We start from the raw sequence: 19,954 nt of genomic DNA on the forward strand, positions 1-19,954 counted from the left end.
TCAGTCGGTGACGTCTGCTCCTCTGAGTTGGACCTTCATGGGATAAGGTTTGGGAGTCTGAGTCGCCCCAAAAATGGGAGTATAATCTGGTTTCCCCGCGTCCTCGGGCCAGACGAACGTGAACTTCCTCAGCAGAGACACGACAAAGATGAACAGCTCCATGCGAGCCAGAGCCTCTCCGAGACACACTCGAGGACCTGTGGGGTTTAAAAAAAGCCGCAACATAAGCACGACGAGTACAGCGTAGTCTTCCTGTGTTCATTCATCTATGAGTGTAATTCTCATTTTACAAACCTGTAGAGAAAGGCATGAAGGCCTCTGGTTTGACAAACTCTCCCTGGTCATTAAGGAAGTTTTCAGGGTTAAACTCATGGGGGAATTTCCACTGTCCCTCCTCGACCAACACTGAGGCCAGGTTGGGGATGACGACGGTTCCCTGAAGAGCAGACAACAATTTTTTTATTCCATCTCAGCCTTGAATGTTGTGCTAAAATCAGTGGCTTTAAATGACATGACAGCTCACCTTGGGTATGGAGTATCCCAGTAACTCGGTGTCTCTTGTGGTGCTGTGAAAAACAGCGAGAGGAGCGGTGTTGGCCACCCTCTGGACCTCATGAAGGACGGCCTGTGTGTCAAAGAGAGACAACATTTAAGTGTGATGTTAACCGTAAGAGAAAGGCATATTGTGTTTTTTTAAGTGTTTAAACCTGCATATAGGGCATCTGGTGTCTGTCCTCAAAAGTGGTTTCAGCCTTCCCGAACAAAACTTTGTCTATTTCCTGTTGGCAGCGCTCTGAGGGACAGAGGTAATCACAGTGAGGTTTATTTTCTTACTGTTATGTCACAGTTCATCAACTAAAGGTCAAGTGTCAGTCTTGTCAGCATGTCTAGCTTTTTTGTCATCAATGCAACAACTGTAGTTCTCACCAGTGGCTACAGGGGGCAGTAATATAACAAGTTATGATAGATACGTTCAGATAAGATAGAGATACCCTGTATGTGTGGATAGTTCATCAGGTAAAGGAAAGCGGTGAGCAGGGTGTTGGCAGTCGTGTCCGTTCCAGCGAAGTGAAGCTCCAAGAGAAACGCACAGAGCTGGTCTTCTGAAAATGAGCTCTTATCTTCTCTCTTTACAGATGGAATACATGAATCAATCAACCAATGAATCCATGAATTAATTCATGAATTAATAATTAGTGGAGAATGTTATCAGAGGGAGATTCACGTACCGTATCCAGTTCATCCAGGTAACAGTCTATGAAATGCCGGGGTTTACCAGGAACTCTGGTCTTTTTGCTCTCAGCCAACATCTCTAAACGTCTTTCATATGAAGCCTGCAGAATCAAGAAAAAATGACTAAGCATGTTTATTATCTAATTATTTGTTTTCTTCTTTTCTTCAGTTGTTGTTCTTCTTGACTTTAAAATGGCAGCCACACACACAACATACCCCAAACAGCTTGAAGGCTCTCTGGAAGGGCAGCGGTAGGTTGCGTACAATTGGAAGGGAGTCATAAATCTGTAGACGACATCAAAATGTTTACTTTTTTTTACACTTTGTGGCGTACGAGAGTTTGTTTGTGTTGCACAGTTGTGGAAATAAAACCATTTAGGAGGTTTTATTAGCAGAATGTAACACCCAGGGTTAGGTTAGGGTTAGGGTTAGGGTTAGGGACCTTGCTTTACCGACATCACTATTGCCATATCTTTCTGGTATGTGAAGGTCATAGTAATTCTGGAGAGAGTCTGCAGTGTCAGAAACTTGAATGAAAAGATGTTTCTACTTACCATTCCCCAGCGACCGTTGATTATTTTGGAAGTCTCCTGAAAAAGTCCAACAGAAAACTTCATGAATTCGTCGTCGTAGTCAAAGTGTTTGGCAAACAGAACTTGGCAGATGACGTTGGAGGTTGCGTTATGGAAGAGCTGGCCAGGATTCATGGTCTTACCTGGAAAAAACAACATGACCAGTGATTCTTTGACACAGCTTTGACTTAAAGTTAAAACAAATGACAAATGAAAAACTGGCTCAAAGGTTCAAAGAGTCCTTTGCCAGTCATGCCTAATAGCATCAGTGTTTAACCAAATCGGTCCTTCCATACCGACACTTTCCTCCAGAACCTTTGAAAGGTGAAGCATCTCTCCCATGATCCTCTGCTCCATCGTGTGTTTGCCCAGACCAAAGTTTCTCAGTGTCATCAGGCCAAAGCGTCGCTGTTCTCTCCACGCTGGGTTGTAATCTGCCAGAATCACTCCAGGAGCGTGTGCTAAAACACAAAGAGGCAACTTAGAACTGTCTTACACCATCAATTGTGTCAATAATTATCAACATTCTGTAATTCTATACAGGACTTTTATTAAGTGAGTATTTTCTTCACCTCAGTTGCCACCAGATGAAGCCATTATCAGGCTTTTTATGAACTGGAGTCTCTTTCCACTGAGGTATTTCCTGTATAATTAACTAGGAAATAGGACCTGAGCACATTCTCTACCAAAACAATGTTTGGACATATTATACTTGTGGGTCTTTTGCTAATGACAAAAACAAGAGTTTTTAATCTTCAATCTGGTTTTAAGCAGCACTGCAGAAGGATTGTGAAATAATTTTCATGTCACTATGGACTTTTTATGCTCGACACTTCATACCTTGAGATACTCGGGGCAATTATCTGGTGTCTATCTGCTTGAAATCTAAAAAAGGGAGGATTTACTGTCATGTCCCTCACACTGTGAAATTACCTCATGAGGAGAAGATTTAAGTTTTATTACACTATCATGTGGCAGACTGGGCTTCTTCCTCGAGGTAGGCGCAGGATTATGAAGGCTCTCCACCTTTGTTAACTGTGGCTCTTTCATTCTCAGGAATCCAGAGAAAAAGAGTTCACACACAATGGTGATTAACCATATCAGGCTGTCAGCACAGTACAGTACAGCAGGGCTTGGATATCATGTGGCCCAGTGAAACTTCCACAAAAGGAAGGGAGTTAAAAACACTGTGCCAATGAAAGAAAGACAACTAATAACATGTTGAAGTGTTACTGAAAACACAAAGAAGCACCTCTGAAGTTCGGAAACTGCTTCTTGTCAACACCTGCACCTGCGCCACCACGAATACAAACAGTCAGTCCCTCAGTCTGTTTAGTTTTATTACCGATCAAAGGTCCATTAAAGTCACATCTTCTACCATATTAGAGCCTGATTTCAGCATTCAAATGTTCACAAAGACCAAAACAGAGATGTGCGCAGGAACATGTACGACTGTCCGTGCATGCACCAACACACCCATCTTCCTTCAATGCACATCAAGAACCGTGACACTATTATCATTTGCCCTGAAACCTGTTTAAAATGAGAGAATGATTGATGTTAGAATAACGTACAGCAGCTAATGTTTCCTCTTGGGCTCCTGAACTTCTCCAGCAGAACTTGACACACTACGAGTTGCCCTACGTCGTTTTTTGACCCGAGTGTGCTGATGTCATCACGTTAGACGATTCAACAGACTCTCTAAATATGTCTTTGTATGTTATCATTCACGGTTAAAAACTATTCTGCCTCTGCAGGCCTGTCTGTACCTTTGACTTGAATAGAATGATTCATCAACATGTCTTGTGGTCTGCCAGAGAAGTCGGCAGCTTTGTTGACGAAGGCTTCTTTCAGCGCCTGCAGCCCGTTGACGACCACCATCGGCCTGGTGCCGAAGAAAATGCTGTAGACGTTACCATAGCGTTTGGCCAACTGCAGACAGAGACACGTCTTATTTGTATACTGGAACTAAAGGCTGTTGTCTGGACTTTAACTGGAAGGAAAAAAAATTACTTTACATGTATCTCGTTTTTTCGCTATTACTATTAATATACACATTTAACGTTACCCTCTCCAGATCTGCAAGGGGATTCTCCAGGCTGAGCTGCAGCAAGTTTCCAAAGACAGGGACGGTCTGCGGGCCCGGAGGGAAATTTTTACCCCTGTGTTTCCAAAACAGGAGCAGAAAGAGCAGAACAGCCACAAAAAGCAGAGTCGTGGATGAAAACATGGTCAGAAGACTGGCTGAAGACTTAACAAGCACACACACACGCAACCTTTGCACGTATGACCTGAAGAGTGAACCTGCAGACCAAACTGTGGTATAATGACGGCCCTGATGTGTTTTCAAGGGGTTTTTTAAGTTCTTTCAGGTAATTGGGCGGAGTTAATTCAACTAGGATCACATGGCAGTCACATTCCTCACTCCTCATGTTTCTTTTTTGTTTTGGTGTTGCTTCAATATAATGTATTAAACTCTCTTTAAAACCGTGTGTTAGGACCAGGCATTGGGGAAAACCTGATCAACCTGATCGGAGGTCCACAGGGCTCCGTGCTTGGGCCTATACGCTTTACCTTATATGCTTCCTTTAGGGAACAATATTAGAAAGCACATAGTTAGAGCTGGCTCAGGGAAACCCGGACCATCTCTTAGTTATGCTGCTATAGACCTCGACTGCTGGGGGAATTCTTGTGGTGCACGCACACTCACGCTCTCACACTCAGGGTATGAATATGGATAAGACTTCATTGTCATTAATGTTGTTCCTTCTCTCCCTAGTTTGTGTCTTTCCTTTCTCTCTCTCTCTCTCTCTCTCTCTCTCTGTGTCCTCATCTTGCAGGTTGCAGGATTCAGATCCAGTTTCGAGGATACTACTTGTATTTTTATTACTATCGTACATGTCAACACTATGGCCCTGCGATGGACTGCCGAACTGTCCAGGGTGTACCCCGCCTATCGCCCTATATCAGCTGAGATAGTCTGGAGGATAAAGCGGTAGATAATGGAAGAATGGGTGGATGAATTGAATTGAATCACCAGCAGAGCACAAAACAAATCATTTTAAAGGTTCATTTAAAAACAAGCACCAAACCAGTCTACTTGCAATGATCGGGCCACTTATACTGGAACCTCCTGTGCAATCAGTCCTCTGTAAAGGTTTGTGCGTGTGATTCTTCAGTTCAGTTTATTAGTAAATGTTAAAACTAAAATAAAGTCATCTCTCTCTTTTGAGGCTCAGTCACATGAGGGAGGATCCAAAGAAACAGCCCTGTATTCCAGATACATACACTCGAAAACACACTCTATCTCTTAATGTAGCATTAATATTAAAAACAAACACGATTGTGTTAGTCATTTATTATAAGTAAGTTTCATTAACATAAACATCTCAAGACACAATTTACAAACAGATATATTCAGTATTGTTATATGAACTTTGTTAGCTCAGCATGTCTGGTTTTTGTTGCTAGCTGACGGTCCAATTCTATGCAGACGCTGTTGACCTTGTAGATGTTTCCTGGGCTCACTCTTAACCACGGACATTGTGTCTGTTGTCATGCTTCTGACTGCAGAACACATCACTGTGGTGTCACTCTGAGTTGGACCTTCATGTTGTAAGGTTTGGGAGATAGAGTGACTCCATAGACCGGAGCGAAGTCTGGTTCTCCGGCGTCCTCAGGCCAAGTAAACTTAAACTTCCTCAGCAGAGTCACGGTGATGAGGAAGAGCTCCATACGAGCCAGACCCTCTCCGAGACACATGCGAGGACCTGAAGGGGACAAAAAACCCCAAAATATATCAGACTTCTACTGCTTTATCATCCACATGAGGCTCAAGTTTGACAGGAAGTTCAAATTCATCAACATATATACCAGGTAATATGTCAAGCATCTCTTCACCACCTATATTAAAGTGTAACTAAGGGCGCTTTCAGACCACTAGTTCAATTATTTGATCCGCACCAGGCAATACAATTGTTATTATGTAACATATAACTCCAGTGTGGTCCGCTTTCACACCAGCAAAGGAACCAAAATTGGCCCGATTGACGTTTCATCAATGAGTATATATCTTCCAGTAGAAAAGCACCAATTTTGACTCACTATGGAGCAACACGTTCGCACATTGCTACTTGCTCTGATCTTCGTTTATTACATTCTCTGTATTGAAGACGTGTAGCGCGTCATTTCAGGCAGAGGAGACGCGCTATTTTCATGAATGTGGTCGTGCTAACTATGAGACGAAGATTGCTCCAAAGACCTACAAGGTAGGCTATGTCCATGGCATTTACTGCAGAATCTAATCTGTTGGGCCAATAGGCTACAGGGTAATTTCCCACTGATAGCAAATGCGTCTATGTAAAATAACTGAATTAATAGTCTAGCCTGTTTGGACCCGAGTTTGCGTTCTCACCAGAGGGACCGCACCAGAGTCTGACATTTGGTGCGGAGTCAAGCGGACCGAGAGCACCTCTTTTTGGCGGTCTCGGTCCGCTTGATTTGGTGAGGACCCGAGTGCGATTGATGCTTTCACACCAACGAAAACAAAACGAACTACAGTTTTTGGTTCGAATGGATCGTTTGGTGCGCACCAACTGCTGTTGGTGTGAAAGCGCCCTAAACCTCTAAAGCACTGTATTTCAGTTGTAAGCCAATGAATATTGGTTTCTTGTAATGTTATTTATTGATCCAGGTAAAAATCAGGTGTAAAACAGTGACAGTGCTGCACAGGTGCAGTGTTCACTGAGGTCAGGAGCTCTTTACCTGTAGAGAAAGGCATGAAGGCTTCAGGTTTGACGAACTCTCCCGCATCATTGAGGAAGTTTTCAGGGTTGAAGTCATGGGGGAATTTCCACTCTTCCTCATCGCATAGTACTGAAGACAGGTTTGGGATGATCATCGTCCCCTGAGGAGAAAATGGAGCAAAAAAATACATCATATTTGCTTTCTTTGTCCCTGAATCATGAAGCAAACTTTTTTAAAATGTATGTGCATGATTTTCACTGTCAACTCACCTTGGGAATGGAATATCCCATGAGCTCTGTGTCTTTAGTTGTTGAGTGGAAGACGCTGAGTGGAACAGTGTTGGCGTTCCTCTGCACTTCATGGATTACAGCCTATAACAAAGAGAGATGTTTTTTGTATTGCTTTGTCTGATCTGAGATGACAAACCATCAAGCAGACTGGCATACATGTCATTAATGTGCCAACACCAGGCAACGTTGTCGTTAGCACAGGTATAACACAACGATTCCAGCGTAAATTCACTATCTGGCCAAGAGTTTGTGAATAATCTCTCGCCTAAAGCAGACTTTTGAATTTTCTAACAATCTAACATCATTCACCCAGCTGCATTTATAATAGGAAATGTGTCTGGTGACTGACCTGCACGTAGGGCATTTTATGTCGGTCATCAAAAGTTGCCAGGTCGCTTCCCTCCAGCACCTGGTCTATCTCCTGCTGACAACGCTCTGAGAAACGGGGAGGAGATATTGTTATAGTAGTAGTAGTAGTAGTAGTATAGAAGTATAGTAGTAGTGCTAGTAGTAAAAGAGGCAGTAGCAGCAATAGTGGCAGCAGCAACCGTAGTAGTAACAGTAATATAAGTAGCAGTAGGGGTAATAGTAATAGAAGAAGTAGTATCAGTAGTAGCAGCAGTAGTAATGGAAATAAAAGTAACAGTAGTCCTACTGTATTAGTAAAGAAGTAACAGAAGTAGTAGCAATAGACCCACTGTAGTAGTAAACTGGCAATAGCCGTAGTAGCAGTAATACTAGTATTAAAAGTTGCAGTAGCAGGAGTAGTAGCAGCAGTGGCAATAGTACTAATACAAGTAGCAGTAGTAAGTAATAGTAATATAAGTCATAGTAGTAGTAGTAGTAGTAGTAAATAGTAGTAAAATAAACTAAATAAATAGTAAAAACCCCAGCAACAAAATTAATACATTAATACCACATTAAACATGATACAATTATATAAATACAAAATAAAATACAAATAATTCACACTGTAAATTCAATGTGATCTGCAGATAATAAAAGTGTTGTTGAAAACAAATAGCAAAGACTGCCGTAAAACAACAACCACAGTGAGAGAAAAAATGCACAGATCTGCTAAAAGCCTGTACTTTTGACGCGTTAGCAACATGTTGAGGAAAAAACTAAATATGGCGCTTTTTCAACACAAACATTTGTTTATCCTCTACAGAGCCATTTAAGGAGAGGCATAGGCCTCCATAGAAACACATGGACACACCTTGTATGTGTGGGTAGGCCATGAGGTAGAGGATACCAAAAAGCAGGGTGTTGGAGGTTGTGTCAGTCCCAGCAAAGTGAAGATCTAGAGCGTTCCCTCTGAGTTGGCTCTCTGAAAATGATGACGTTTGATCGACTCTCTACAAACAAAGAGGAGTCTGTTAAAAAACAGAAATGGGATGCAAGAAATCGCTGTTATGACAAGTGTCAGTTTATCAGCATGTGCCTTATTGTTTTGTGAATATTAGGTTCTTCCCCATGAGGAGGAGGTTTTGGTCTCCACGAGGACTACTGGTTCTGACAAGGTCAGAGTTTATGCCAGAAAAAGTCCTAAGAAAGGCAACAACTATGAGAACACACACACACAAACATATGCACCTTATCCATTTCATCCATATAACAGTCAACAAAGTCCTGTGGCTCTTGAGGAACTCGGATCTTCTTGTGCTCCTCCATCAAATCAGTTGCCATTTTCTGAACAGTCTAAAAAGACATAACAAAACATGTCTGAGTCATGAGAGTATATAAATGGGTCAGTGACACAGTATATTGCTTTATATTTGGGATTGTTTGTATTCTTAATACAACGATTTAGACACTGTCATTCTCAATTCATTTGGATATAAGTCAGTCCTTCTTACCTTCACATTTTCAAAGGCCTTTTTGAAGGGCAGCGGCCAACTGCGAATCATCGGAAGAGAGTCGTACAGCTGTAAACAAAGAAAAATTCATTGGTTTATTTGAATCCATGCGTTTCAGATTCTACTGCAGGCACGAGATGCTCTGCACGGTTGATTTTATCTACAGCTGTTGGATATTTCTGCAATGGAACGAGTCGGTGAGACGGCTCTTACTCGTGTTTGAAGTAGGAAAGTGATTTTTATAAATAAAACATGTGGAAAAGTAACTTGTCTAATGTAAACAGAGTTCTCGTGGTCTTTCGTCTGCTTCGTCCTGAAAAGGCAGCCTCATCGATCATGCACCACATGCATGAATGTAGGGCTGGAGCCTTTCAAAGGGCACTCGAGGTATTTCTGTTCAAATATCAACAACCCTTTTACCAACATTGCCTTACCCCGAAGTAACCTTCCCTCTAGCACCAAAAAGCAGGTGACAGTGCAAGTTTGCAAAGTGAAATCCAGAGAGTAGGAAGAAAGTAGTAGTCAGCCACCAGGGGGCGACTGCAAAAAGAACTCCATTTGAATAGAAGTTAATGGGAAATTTGGCTAGGGTTTCATATGATTCACATTTTGCTGAGATGTTAGTGGTCTGGAACAGAGTGATTGACAACTGGTGTCCAATAAGTGCCATGTCTGTGAAATTCTGGGAACAAAGTCGTGGGTTTGGTTATCAAGAGTTTGAGGTTCTCGAGGGCTTTCATCTTCAGTAATGGCTGATTAGCGAAGAGTCCAATTGAATAACATGACCTGGATGACTGATCATTGCAACTGAGACTCACCATAGCCCATGGTCCATTGGCCAGTTTGGAATTCTCTGTAAAGCACCTCACTATCTCCGTCATGAACTTGTCTTCATAATTGTAGCGTTTGCCAAACAGAACCTGGCAGATGATGTTGGAGGATATGTTATGAAACATATGTTTGGGACTCAGGGTCTTGCCTGTAAAAGCCAGAGTGTGACAAACAACAACATCTATCATTAATACAGATCACGTTTGAGGATTGAGTGAAGCCAAGTGCGACACGTGCCATTGTTTTCCTGAAGTTCCTCTATGGTGTATTGAAGCTCTCCATAAATCCTGTCCTCCATAGACGTCTTCCCCAGACCAAAGTTCCTCAGAGTCATCAGAGCAAAGCGACGGTGATCCCTCCAAACGGGGCCATAGTCTGCCAGAATCACTCCTACGACAAGTCGAGAAAACATGGCATGGTCCAGAGTGAGCATTGTTGTTGCTACTCCAGGTCAGCATATCCATACTCGTTTAAAAACACTGTACTGTTCAATTAGAAAGAATGATGGGAAGAAGCAGGTGACGGCCAAATCTACATGCCGATCATGCCTTGGGCGAGACCCTTGGAGACTTTTGAGAAAAGTGCTGCATAAATACAGACCATTTAGAAGGAGGGGACTCCTAATGACAGGAAGTTAGCCTAAATAATTTGTCTCTGACAGCTTTATCTTAATCTTTCAAAGGTTATTAAACAAGTTACCTCGAGCAGTGGCTCTCAAACTCTTGAAATAACACCATTTTACGGATTTATTCCCAGTAAGATCATAAGCTCTCTTCATCCTCACATATACTTATACACACACTTGTGTAGTGATGGTTAGATAAAGATGGAGCGACAGATAAAGTGACTATAGTTACTCCTCGGCTTCATTCCAATCACATACCCTGCAGTCGAAGAGTATTTCTGATTTCCCTCCAAGTATCACCAGAGGAAGCTCACGTTCCACCAATGGACTCGTAGTTTTCCCACATGGTGAAAACACTCCCATATCTCAACTTGTGAATCTGTTTTTGTGTGTGAGTCCATATATGACTGAAAAAGGTGTATTTCCTTGGGTATAATCTGAAATGTAATCATCCAAATCCAGCATTTTCTTGTTCAGTCATGCTGCTCATAGACAAAAACACACACACACTCTTCTACTTTAAACACAACATTCTTCTCTTGTTATACATCAGTTTACTTCATGTCATTAATCCACAGCCACCAACTTGATTACTGATTACTTCCATCTGTTCTACCCCCCCCCCACACACACACACACACACACACACCTGCTGTATTTAGACGTGTTAGTCAGTTCAGTCACTGAAAAATCATCCAGTTTAATCTCTTTTTATTCCATTAACTCCAGTCCATATCTACCTTTGTAGTTTGTGTGTGTACATATACATATATATGTGTATATATGTATATGTACACACAATATATATATATATACTTTCTACACCGCTCAGCTTCTAGTACTTACAAGGTGTTTTGTGTGTGTTTTGAAGGCTGAGTTTTGACAAAAGAGCAGAAGAAGAATTCACCCCAGAAAATTGCATTTAATGACAGTTATCCAGAAATAGGCCCAACAGAAATACAATGTTTTAGAAATAAATATAGACTACAGCTTTATTGTGTGATGTGTTTCACTGCCAGTTGCAGCAGCATGTGTGCGTGTCCCATCCACACATTTACTCTTTTGCTGACTCATTCACTCAAACTACACTTTGACCAGACCTTTTTTTTTTTTTTTTTTTTTTTTTCAGAATCACATATTATGGTACGATCTGATTAATGATTACTTGCATTGGCTGTAGGTAAGGTTTACCTTCCCTTTACTCCACTGATTGATTAGAATCACAATGCCATGTCTTTTATTTTTTATTTACCTGTCCCCTCGGTGGTGTGATTCACAAACAGGTCTTGGGGTCGTCCGGCGAAATCTGTCGCTCTGGTTACGAGGGCCTCCTTGATCGCCTTTGCACCACTGATCATGACAAGTGGTTTGGGACCGAGGTATAAACTGTAGACATTTCCATAAGCCTTCCTCAGCTGTCAGAGAACAGGACAACATGTCAGTTTCATATTCCATATATGGTATAAGACCTCATTTAAGTACATGGTACAAACGAACAGAAACATCAGTTAAACTTACATATGTGTTTTAGGGATTTTGATTCCATTCACTTCGCATAACACCACGTTACATAACAACAGCAATGCACACAGGCACTGGCCTGCTGCCAAAAGCTTTGTCGTTTCATACAAAAGACATCAACTGTGACGTGCATGCAACGCTTCAAGGACTCTCAAAGGAAAAGGGTGCACTTTGGTATGTTAGGGCGCCCTGTGTTTGTTTTTGTCTAGGGGAGTAAACTCGAGATCTCAAGTTTCCCAAAAAAAAATATGAAAAAAAAAAGAAAAATGGGAGAAACATTTTTTTTCATCATTTTTTTTGAAACTCGAGATTTCGGCTTTGTAACTCGAGATTTAAAAAAAAAATGTTTTCTTGATTTTTTTTCCCCCCCTCATGTCACTTCGGGGGCTCCATAGACTATAGCATGTGGTTAAAAAAAAACTAAATGCACTGTTTGATAATAATAAAACAATTTTTTTCAGAATTGTGTCACAATGTAACCAAATCTAAGCCACACAGGGGTGAGCCAATGACAAAAAGAAGATTCTGCGTTTCTGTCTTCATTCATTCATTGCTATTCATTATCATTATTCTCAGTTTTTAAACTCATATTTGGTGGATAGAAAGTTACAAACAGAAATATTATTGTGAAAGTGTGTTTTTTGCTGCAGTTTATCAGGTATAGGCGGGTTCAATGTGTGCAAAGTGCAACATGTAAACACTACAAAACTACAGTAGAGAATGGGGTTTTATTCATGAATTTTTCCAGTACATTTGTACAGTACATATGAAGCTAATCCCTATCGCATACTCTATATTGTTCCACGATCTTTAAAATAACAGAAGGCACAAAAAAAGAGCATGTGAAGAAAAGAAAACGCCCAGCAGCTTCTCTGCTATTGGTCAGTCAGATATACAGGCAGCAACCTTTGTGCAGAGAGAAGTGTTACGCAACCACGTGGAAACAGCTGCCCTGCACGTTACAGAGGTCTTTTTTTTACACATTCACTATGTAAATAAAACATGGCCGTTAAGTTTCAGTAATATATTTGAAACAGTAATACTATAACAGCCAATACTTTTACAACAGAAAGAGCAGCATGTGCTTCTTCTTACCCTCTCAAAGTCCTTCAGTGGGTTATCCAGGCTCATCTGTAAAATGTTTCCTAGCAGCGGCAGAGCCATCGGTCCTGGTGGGAAGTTCTTGGGCCTCCGACATTTGAACTGAAGGATGATGAACCAGACACAAAGCCACAGTAGAATGATTGTAGCCAGCATGGTGGAACGAGGCTGTGCTGGACGCTCGACTTGGCTGTAAGAGAGCAGGGTAGGACTTACTGTATCAAGGTAGTTCAAGGTCTGACCTTGTACTTTGTTCAATGAAAACAAAGGTGAGGCACAATGGAAGAGAACTTTTTTTTTCTTTTTGCACAAAGAAAGAAAAGAATCAAGAAATCACAGTATTGCGAAGTTAAAAAATAAATGAAGCGTGCTTGCAAATGAAGCGTGCAGTGAATTTACCATTAGAGTTACTTTTATTTGCACACATACAAAATAATGAGAGTCTGTATGGTTTTTTTTTAACCCTTAGGGCTCACGGTACAGATCTGTGTCACAGTGTCACAGATGCAACCATGGTAAATTTGCAGTGGGAATAATACACAACTCCTTATATGGACACGCGTACATGTGACATGTGACGTATGTCCAAATGTTTTTGCTCAGGTGTGTTTATATAGTTGATGAAAATGACATGTTTTTCATCAGATTGTGCTGAAAAAAGCACATAAGACACTCTATGTTGCACATTCTTATAGTCTCTGCATATGTACAGTTTATACTGTAAACATAGTAATGGTGGGGAAAAAAACAGCTGAAATGCTCTGTGTTCCAATGGTTAATTAACTTATTAATTTTGCATCATAAATGTGTATTGTAAATATTTGATTCACTCCATATCAAAACAGTTTTATTTTGAAAGTCTGTGATTATTTTTCCTTCATTTGAGCAGCTTTCTACTGGTCAAACTAAACACTCCCAGGTCATTTGATTTTTTTTTTTTCTTTACACACCAGTAGTGAACACACACACACACACACACACACACACACACACACACACACACACACACACACAAACCACAGTGCAGTGGGGCAGCATTGGGATCAATGGTAGCTGTGTACCTTGCTCAGAGGCTGCACTCCCCCGACCCCCATTCCCTTCCACACAACTGTGCTGACTACTGATGAGATCACCATTGAGTATTTGTGCAACAGATCAGTTCATGCGTTCTCCAATGTGCACTTCACCGTGGAAACTTAAAAAAAAAACAAGCTGTTTCAGGTAAAAACAGGGCTCGAACCTGGAGACAAGTTCTAAGAATGAAGCTCAGTAACTTCATATAAACAACAAGTAAAAAGAAGGAAAGATATAAAGCAGGCAACAATCACAAACCAGAGTCCAAACGGCAAGTAAACAAGACCACAGCGACGAAGCAAAGAAAAAAAATGTACAATAATCCAGAGGAGAAAGGATGTTCAGGAAAAACAGAGGCTGTCAAGTGAAGATGAAAAAAACTACGGTATGTGGTAATAGGAGAGGAAGTCTGTCACTTGGGACCAGTCATTTCAAAATAAAACACAAGGTCTTGATCTTCACAGGAAAGGGACGATCGGAAATATACAGAAAAATATTCGGTTACGCTTTCTTTTACAGTCCCCTAATTACCAGGTATTTACCTGGTAAATTCATGGTAACACCAAAGTGTTACTAGGTAATTACCAATGGTAATAACAAAGTAAATACAGTGAAACTGTTGCCAAAATACTGGGCATTTACCTGGTAACTATATAGTTAATTATAGCGTGTTATTACTGCTGTTAATAAGAAGGTATGTACAGCTAAACTATGGCAAAACTATGGTAAATGTAAGTGTATTATTGGGTTATAAACTGGTAATAAGCAGGTGCCTACAGTCCCCTAATTACTAGCTATTTACCCAAGGGGTAATCTAACAAACCTAACCCTAAAAATGTGTGTAATTACATGGAAACAAGCTTGGCTTTCTTTTACAGTACAGTTTTACTTTACTTACCGAGTACATTACCGTGCATTACCCAGTATTTTGGCAACGGTTTCACTGTATTTACTTATCTTATTACCCTTGGTAATTACCTAGCAACACTTTAGTGTTACCATGAATTTACCAGCTAAATACCAGGTAATTAGGGGACTGTAAAAGAAAGCGTTACCAAATATTCTTGTTTCTTGTTTCATCTGTGACTTTACTGAAGTGTCTAATACAGAAACACTGAACAGAAAAGTTTTCAGAATGACAGATCATACAATTTTTTTTAAAAATAGAAATAGATTTTTTTAACCAAAGCTCATCTAGAACACACGTTAATAGTCACTGATAGTAATGAGATGAGTGGCGCTAAAATGACTTTGATTAAACTACATTTGAGACACACGGTAACCCTCTGCGTCTGAACATGAACGTATCCACAAACAATATGTGTCTACCCCCTGGTGTTTAGAATGAGGAAGTGTCAATGACGAGGAGACATGGGATCTCAAGTGAAGAATCTTGGAAGATGGAGCAGTTACAGTGCATTGACAATAATTCAGTACTTTCCCCACACACACACACATGCATACATTATTGTACTGGCAAGGAGGATGAATCGTAATGTCAGCAATACTGGAAGAGAATCATGAACTTGAAAGCCATTTGAAGAAGTTCAACAGTTCACAAGGAAGTATGTACGACAGCATATGAAGAAGAAGTTCAACAGTTCAACATTGAAGTATACACTGTTAGAAATGTTCCTGTAAAAAACAGTAAAGAACTGGCAGCTGGGTTGCCATTATGTTACTGTAGAATTAGCATCTCTTTACTGTCAATGAAATTTACAGTTTTGCCCTGTAAAAATTGTGAAAAATTGAGTTTAAACTGATATTTAAAATGACATTCACTGTATTTAGCTTGTATTACTTGTACATTTCAATAATCAATTAAAAATATGTTTGCACACAGTAAAAGGCACTTTTGTTAAGAAAAACATGTTACATGTCATTGACTTTTGGTTTCACAACATCTCTGTTTGAACCTGGCCACAAGCACGGATAAAATAAAAAATAAAAAAACAGATTTTTCAATCATGTGATTAAAATGTAAGAGAAAAAGCAGCTTCTTATTGCACTTTCTTTCATTTGAATGGAAAGATGACGTCTAAAAACTTCACATGCTGAACAAATTGCATGTTAAAAACAGTATTACGAACATACATACATTACATATATTAGATAGATAGATAGATAGATAGATACTTTATTCATCTCACAGAGAAATTCACAGTTCAGCAGCTCCAGAATATGTTACAAGATAGAAACATAAGAGGCATGCAATTATCTGTACAGTCTAAATATAAACTGAAACATATGTTTAAAAAGAAAAAAGATATAAAAAATATAAAGACGTTAAAAAGAATGAGATGAACATGTACATGTGTGCGTGCCTGTATGTGTCATGTATGATGTAGATTGAAGAGTCTGATGGCATGGGGGAGGAATGATCTCCTCAGTCTATCTGTGGAACATGTGTGCTTGCGTGTATATGTCATGTATGATGCAGATTGAAGAGTCTGATGGCATGGGGGAGGAATGATCTCCTCAGTCTATCTGTGGAGCAGGACATTGACAGCAGTCTGTCACTGAAGCTGCTCCTCTGTTTGTGTATGGTGCTGTGTAGTGGATGGTGTGGATTGTCTATGATGGACAGGAGCCTGTTGAGTGTGCGTCGCTCAGCTATGGATGTCAGACTGTCCAGTTCTGTGCCTACGACAGAGCCTGCCTTCCTTATTAGTTTGTCCAGGCGTGAAGCGTCCTTCTTCTTTAGGCTGCCCCCCCAGCACACCACTGAGTACAGGAGGGCACTCGCTACCACAGACTGGTAGAAGGTCTGTAGCAGCTTCCTGCAGACGTTGAAGGATGCCAGCCTTCTGAGGAAGTACAAACGACTCTGTCCTTTCCTGCACAGAGCATCTGTGTTGGTGGTCCAGTCCAGCCTGTCATCCAGCTGTACTCCCAGGTATTTGTAGGTGTGCACCACCTCCACACAGTCCCCCTTGATGAGAACTGGTTCTGGGTGCACCCTGGATCTCCGGAAATCTACAACCATCTCCCTGGTCTTGGTGGTGTTTAGGAGCAGATGATTGTTGTCACACCATTTGACAAAGTCCTGGATGAGCTCCCTGTACTCATCCTCCTTTCCGCTCTTGATACAGCCAACAATGGCTGTGTCGTCCGCAAATCTCTGCACATGGCAGAGCTCTGAGTTGTGCTGAAAGTCAGATGTGTACAGGGTAAACAAGACAGGAGAGAGCACAGTCCCCTGTGGCGCCCCCGTGTTGCTGACCACCGTGTCAGACCTGCATTCCCCAAGTCTCACATACTGGGGTCGGCCGGTCAGGTAGTCACTTATCCAGGAAACTAGGTGTGGGCCCACTCCCATCCCAGACAGCTTGTCCCTCAGGAGCAGAGGCTGGATGGTGTTGAAGGCGCTGGAGAAATCCAAAAATGTAATTCTCACAGCACCGTTGCCTCTGTCCAGGTGAGAGAGAGATCGGTGTAGCAGGAAGATGATGGCATCTTCCACTCCCACCTTTTCCCGGTAAGCAAACTGTAGGGGGTCAAGGGCGTGGCAGGTCTGTGGCCTGAGGTGATGAAGCACCAGTCTTTCCATGGTCTTCATCGCGTGCGACGTCAGGGCCACAGGTCTGAAGTCGTTCATCTCTCCAGGATGGGGTTTCTTTGGGACTGGGATGATGCATGATGTCTTCCACTGCTGGGGAACCTTCCCCAGTCCCAGGCTCAGGTTGAAGATGTGCTGAAGGGGGTGACCCAGTTCCCGCGCGCAGGCCTTCAGTAGTCGAGGCGACACTCCATCTGGACCTGCAGCTTTGTTAGGGCGCAGCCTCCTCAGCTCTCCATATACCTGAGCTGCTGTGATCGTTGGTGGTGTGGTGGGGGGTTGGGAGTTGTCCTCATCTGTGTTTGTGGAGGCTTGTGTGAGTTGGGGGGTGAGGTGATGGGTGAGGGCAGCTGCATTCAGATGTGTGAATGGGATGGGGTGATCAAACCTGTTAAAGAACTGGTTTAACTGGTTTGCCCTTCCCACATCGCTCTCCATGGGGGGTTTTCTCTTGGAGCTGCAGCCAGTGATTGTCTCCATGCCCTCCCACACCTCCCTCATGTTGTTTTCCTGCATCTTTTGTTCTATCTTCCTCCTGTACTGCTCCTTCGCCTCTCTGAGCTGGACTCTGAGTTCCTTCTGTATCCGCTTGAGCTCCTGGGTGTCACCATCCTTGAAGGCCCTCTTTTTCTGGTTCAGAAGACCCTTGATGTTGCTTGTAATCCAGGGCTTGTTGTTAGCAAAGCAGCGTACAGTTCTTACTGGAACAACAACGTCCATACAGAAGTTGATATACTCAGTTGTGCAGTCAACCACCGCCTCAATGTTCTCATTGTGGGATCCATGCAAAGCATCCCAGTCTGTGGTCTCAAAGCAGTCCTGTAGGGCCAGTTCAGCCTCAGGAGACCACTTTCTGAATGAGCGTGTGACTGTAGGCAGCCTCCTCACTCTTTGGATGTAGTGAGGTTTTAACAGGACCAGATTGTGATCAGCTTTCCCCAGTGCAGGCAGGGGGGTGGTTGTGTATGCATCCTTCACGTTTGCATACATCAGATCTAAAGTCCTATTCCCCCTGGTGTTACAGTCCACGTACTGGTGGAAAGCAGTCAGTGTTTTGTCCAGAGTAACATGATTAAAGTCCCCAGAGATTAACACAAGAGCCTCTGGATGCTGTGTTTGTAGTTTAGCCACAGCGCTGTGGATGACGTCACACGCAGCCTCCGCGTCTGCCCGTGGAGGAATGTAAACAATGACCACAATGGCGTGGCTGAACTCTCTGGGCAGGTAATATGGTCTTAAACTTACCGCCAGGAGTTCAACGTCCCTGCAGCAGGTGGAGATTTTAATCCTCACATGTCCAGGATTGCACCAGCGTTTGTTTACATACAGCGCGAGTCCCCCTCCTTTGCGCTTTCCACAGGCTCTTGTGTCTCTGTCCGCTCTGACTGTGCTGAACTCCGGTAGCTCCACGTTAGCGTCTGGGATGCTGTCCGTTAGCCACGTTTCAGTTAAGCACAGTAAACTGCACTCCCTGTAGATCTTGATGTTCTTTGTCAGCGCAGCCAGTTCGTCGATCTTATTCGGTAGTGAGTTCACATTCCCCATGATCATAGAAGGTACCGGAGGCTTGAATCTCCACTTCTTAGCTAGCCGCCTAGCTTTTAGCCTAGCGCCGGCTCTGCAGCCTCGGTACGGCTTCCTCACGTCCACAGGTAAACACGGAGTCACACCGATGCGGGACTTTGCTCTCAGAGTGTGCAAAAAGTTGCTCGAATACACGAGTCTCGGCGTAGAATAGTCCGTATCCATGGGATATACTAATAATAGTTTCAGTAGAAACCAAGAAAAATACCTTCAAGGTAGAAATAAGAAATTTAAAGTGAAACACCCGGAGCTGCTAGAAAGGCTGCCACTCGCGTCGGCGCCGGAAGCACAAGTCATATTAACAGTATTAGGAACATATGCTGACTATTATGATGGTAAATTTCAAGTCATTCCGAGATACTTTTTGTTTTTGAGACTGAAGTCACTGTTCAAAGTGCATCAGGGCAAATTAATTTTAAAAATTCATTAAAATTAAATGATATTTAAATAATTATTCCTTAAGAGGTTTGCAAATATTTTCAAAGCATCCTTGATAATAATGCTAAAGAATGCCAAAAATAACCCATGATACTGTTATCTAATACACTTTGATATGACTGTGATAACACAAGACACATGGTGTGGTCTTCTGCCTCATGGTTTGATGAGCTGTGCGTTCAGAGATGGTCTTCTGTACACCATGGAGTTACTCTTGCATTTCTATAATTTCAAAGGATCCTTTTCTCTCTCTTTTTTTGGACCATTGTCTATAAACTCTGACCAGCAACCATCTGTTTCCTCATCGTGATGCACGGTTTCAACTCCTGTAGATTGTCTTAGATCTCTTAGAAATAAAAGTGCTAAGTAGAACCATATAAGGTTATTCAACATGTCCTCATAGGAGAACCCTTTTTGGCTCCAGGTAGAACCTTTTTATAAAGGTTCCACCTGGAACCCTTTTGGAGGGTTCCACCAAGAACCCTTTTAAAACCCTTTATTCAGGAAAGAGGTTTTGAAGG

The 19,954-nt window shown here is 42.0% G+C and overlaps 1 protein-coding gene across 1 annotated transcript; it reads right to left on the reverse strand.

Annotated features, from left to right (window-relative positions):
• Nucleotides 1-12,934, reverse strand: LOC310930741 (uncharacterized protein; the record flags this gene model as incomplete). Its single annotated transcript, XM_083893782.1, has 22 exons — nt 1-197; nt 295-436; nt 524-625; nt 708-793; nt 993-1,128; nt 1,230-1,334; nt 1,450-1,518; nt 1,788-1,948; nt 2,102-2,266; nt 3,575-3,737; nt 3,874-4,056; nt 5,400-5,575; nt 6,570-6,711; nt 6,821-6,922; nt 7,191-7,276; nt 8,061-8,199; nt 8,438-8,542; nt 8,701-8,769; nt 9,519-9,679; nt 9,763-9,921; nt 11,409-11,571; nt 12,773-12,934. 22 exons carry the CDS (start codon nt 12,932-12,934, stop codon nt 1-3), a joined length of 2,973 nt encoding a protein of 990 aa, XP_083749908.1.
• Between the last annotated feature and the right edge of the window lie 7,020 nt (nt 12,935-19,954).

Source organism: Microchirus variegatus (assembly GCF_963457635.1).
Source record: "Microchirus variegatus genome assembly, chromosome: 8".
Taxonomy (NCBI): Eukaryota; Metazoa; Chordata; class Actinopteri; order Pleuronectiformes; family Soleidae; genus Microchirus; species Microchirus variegatus.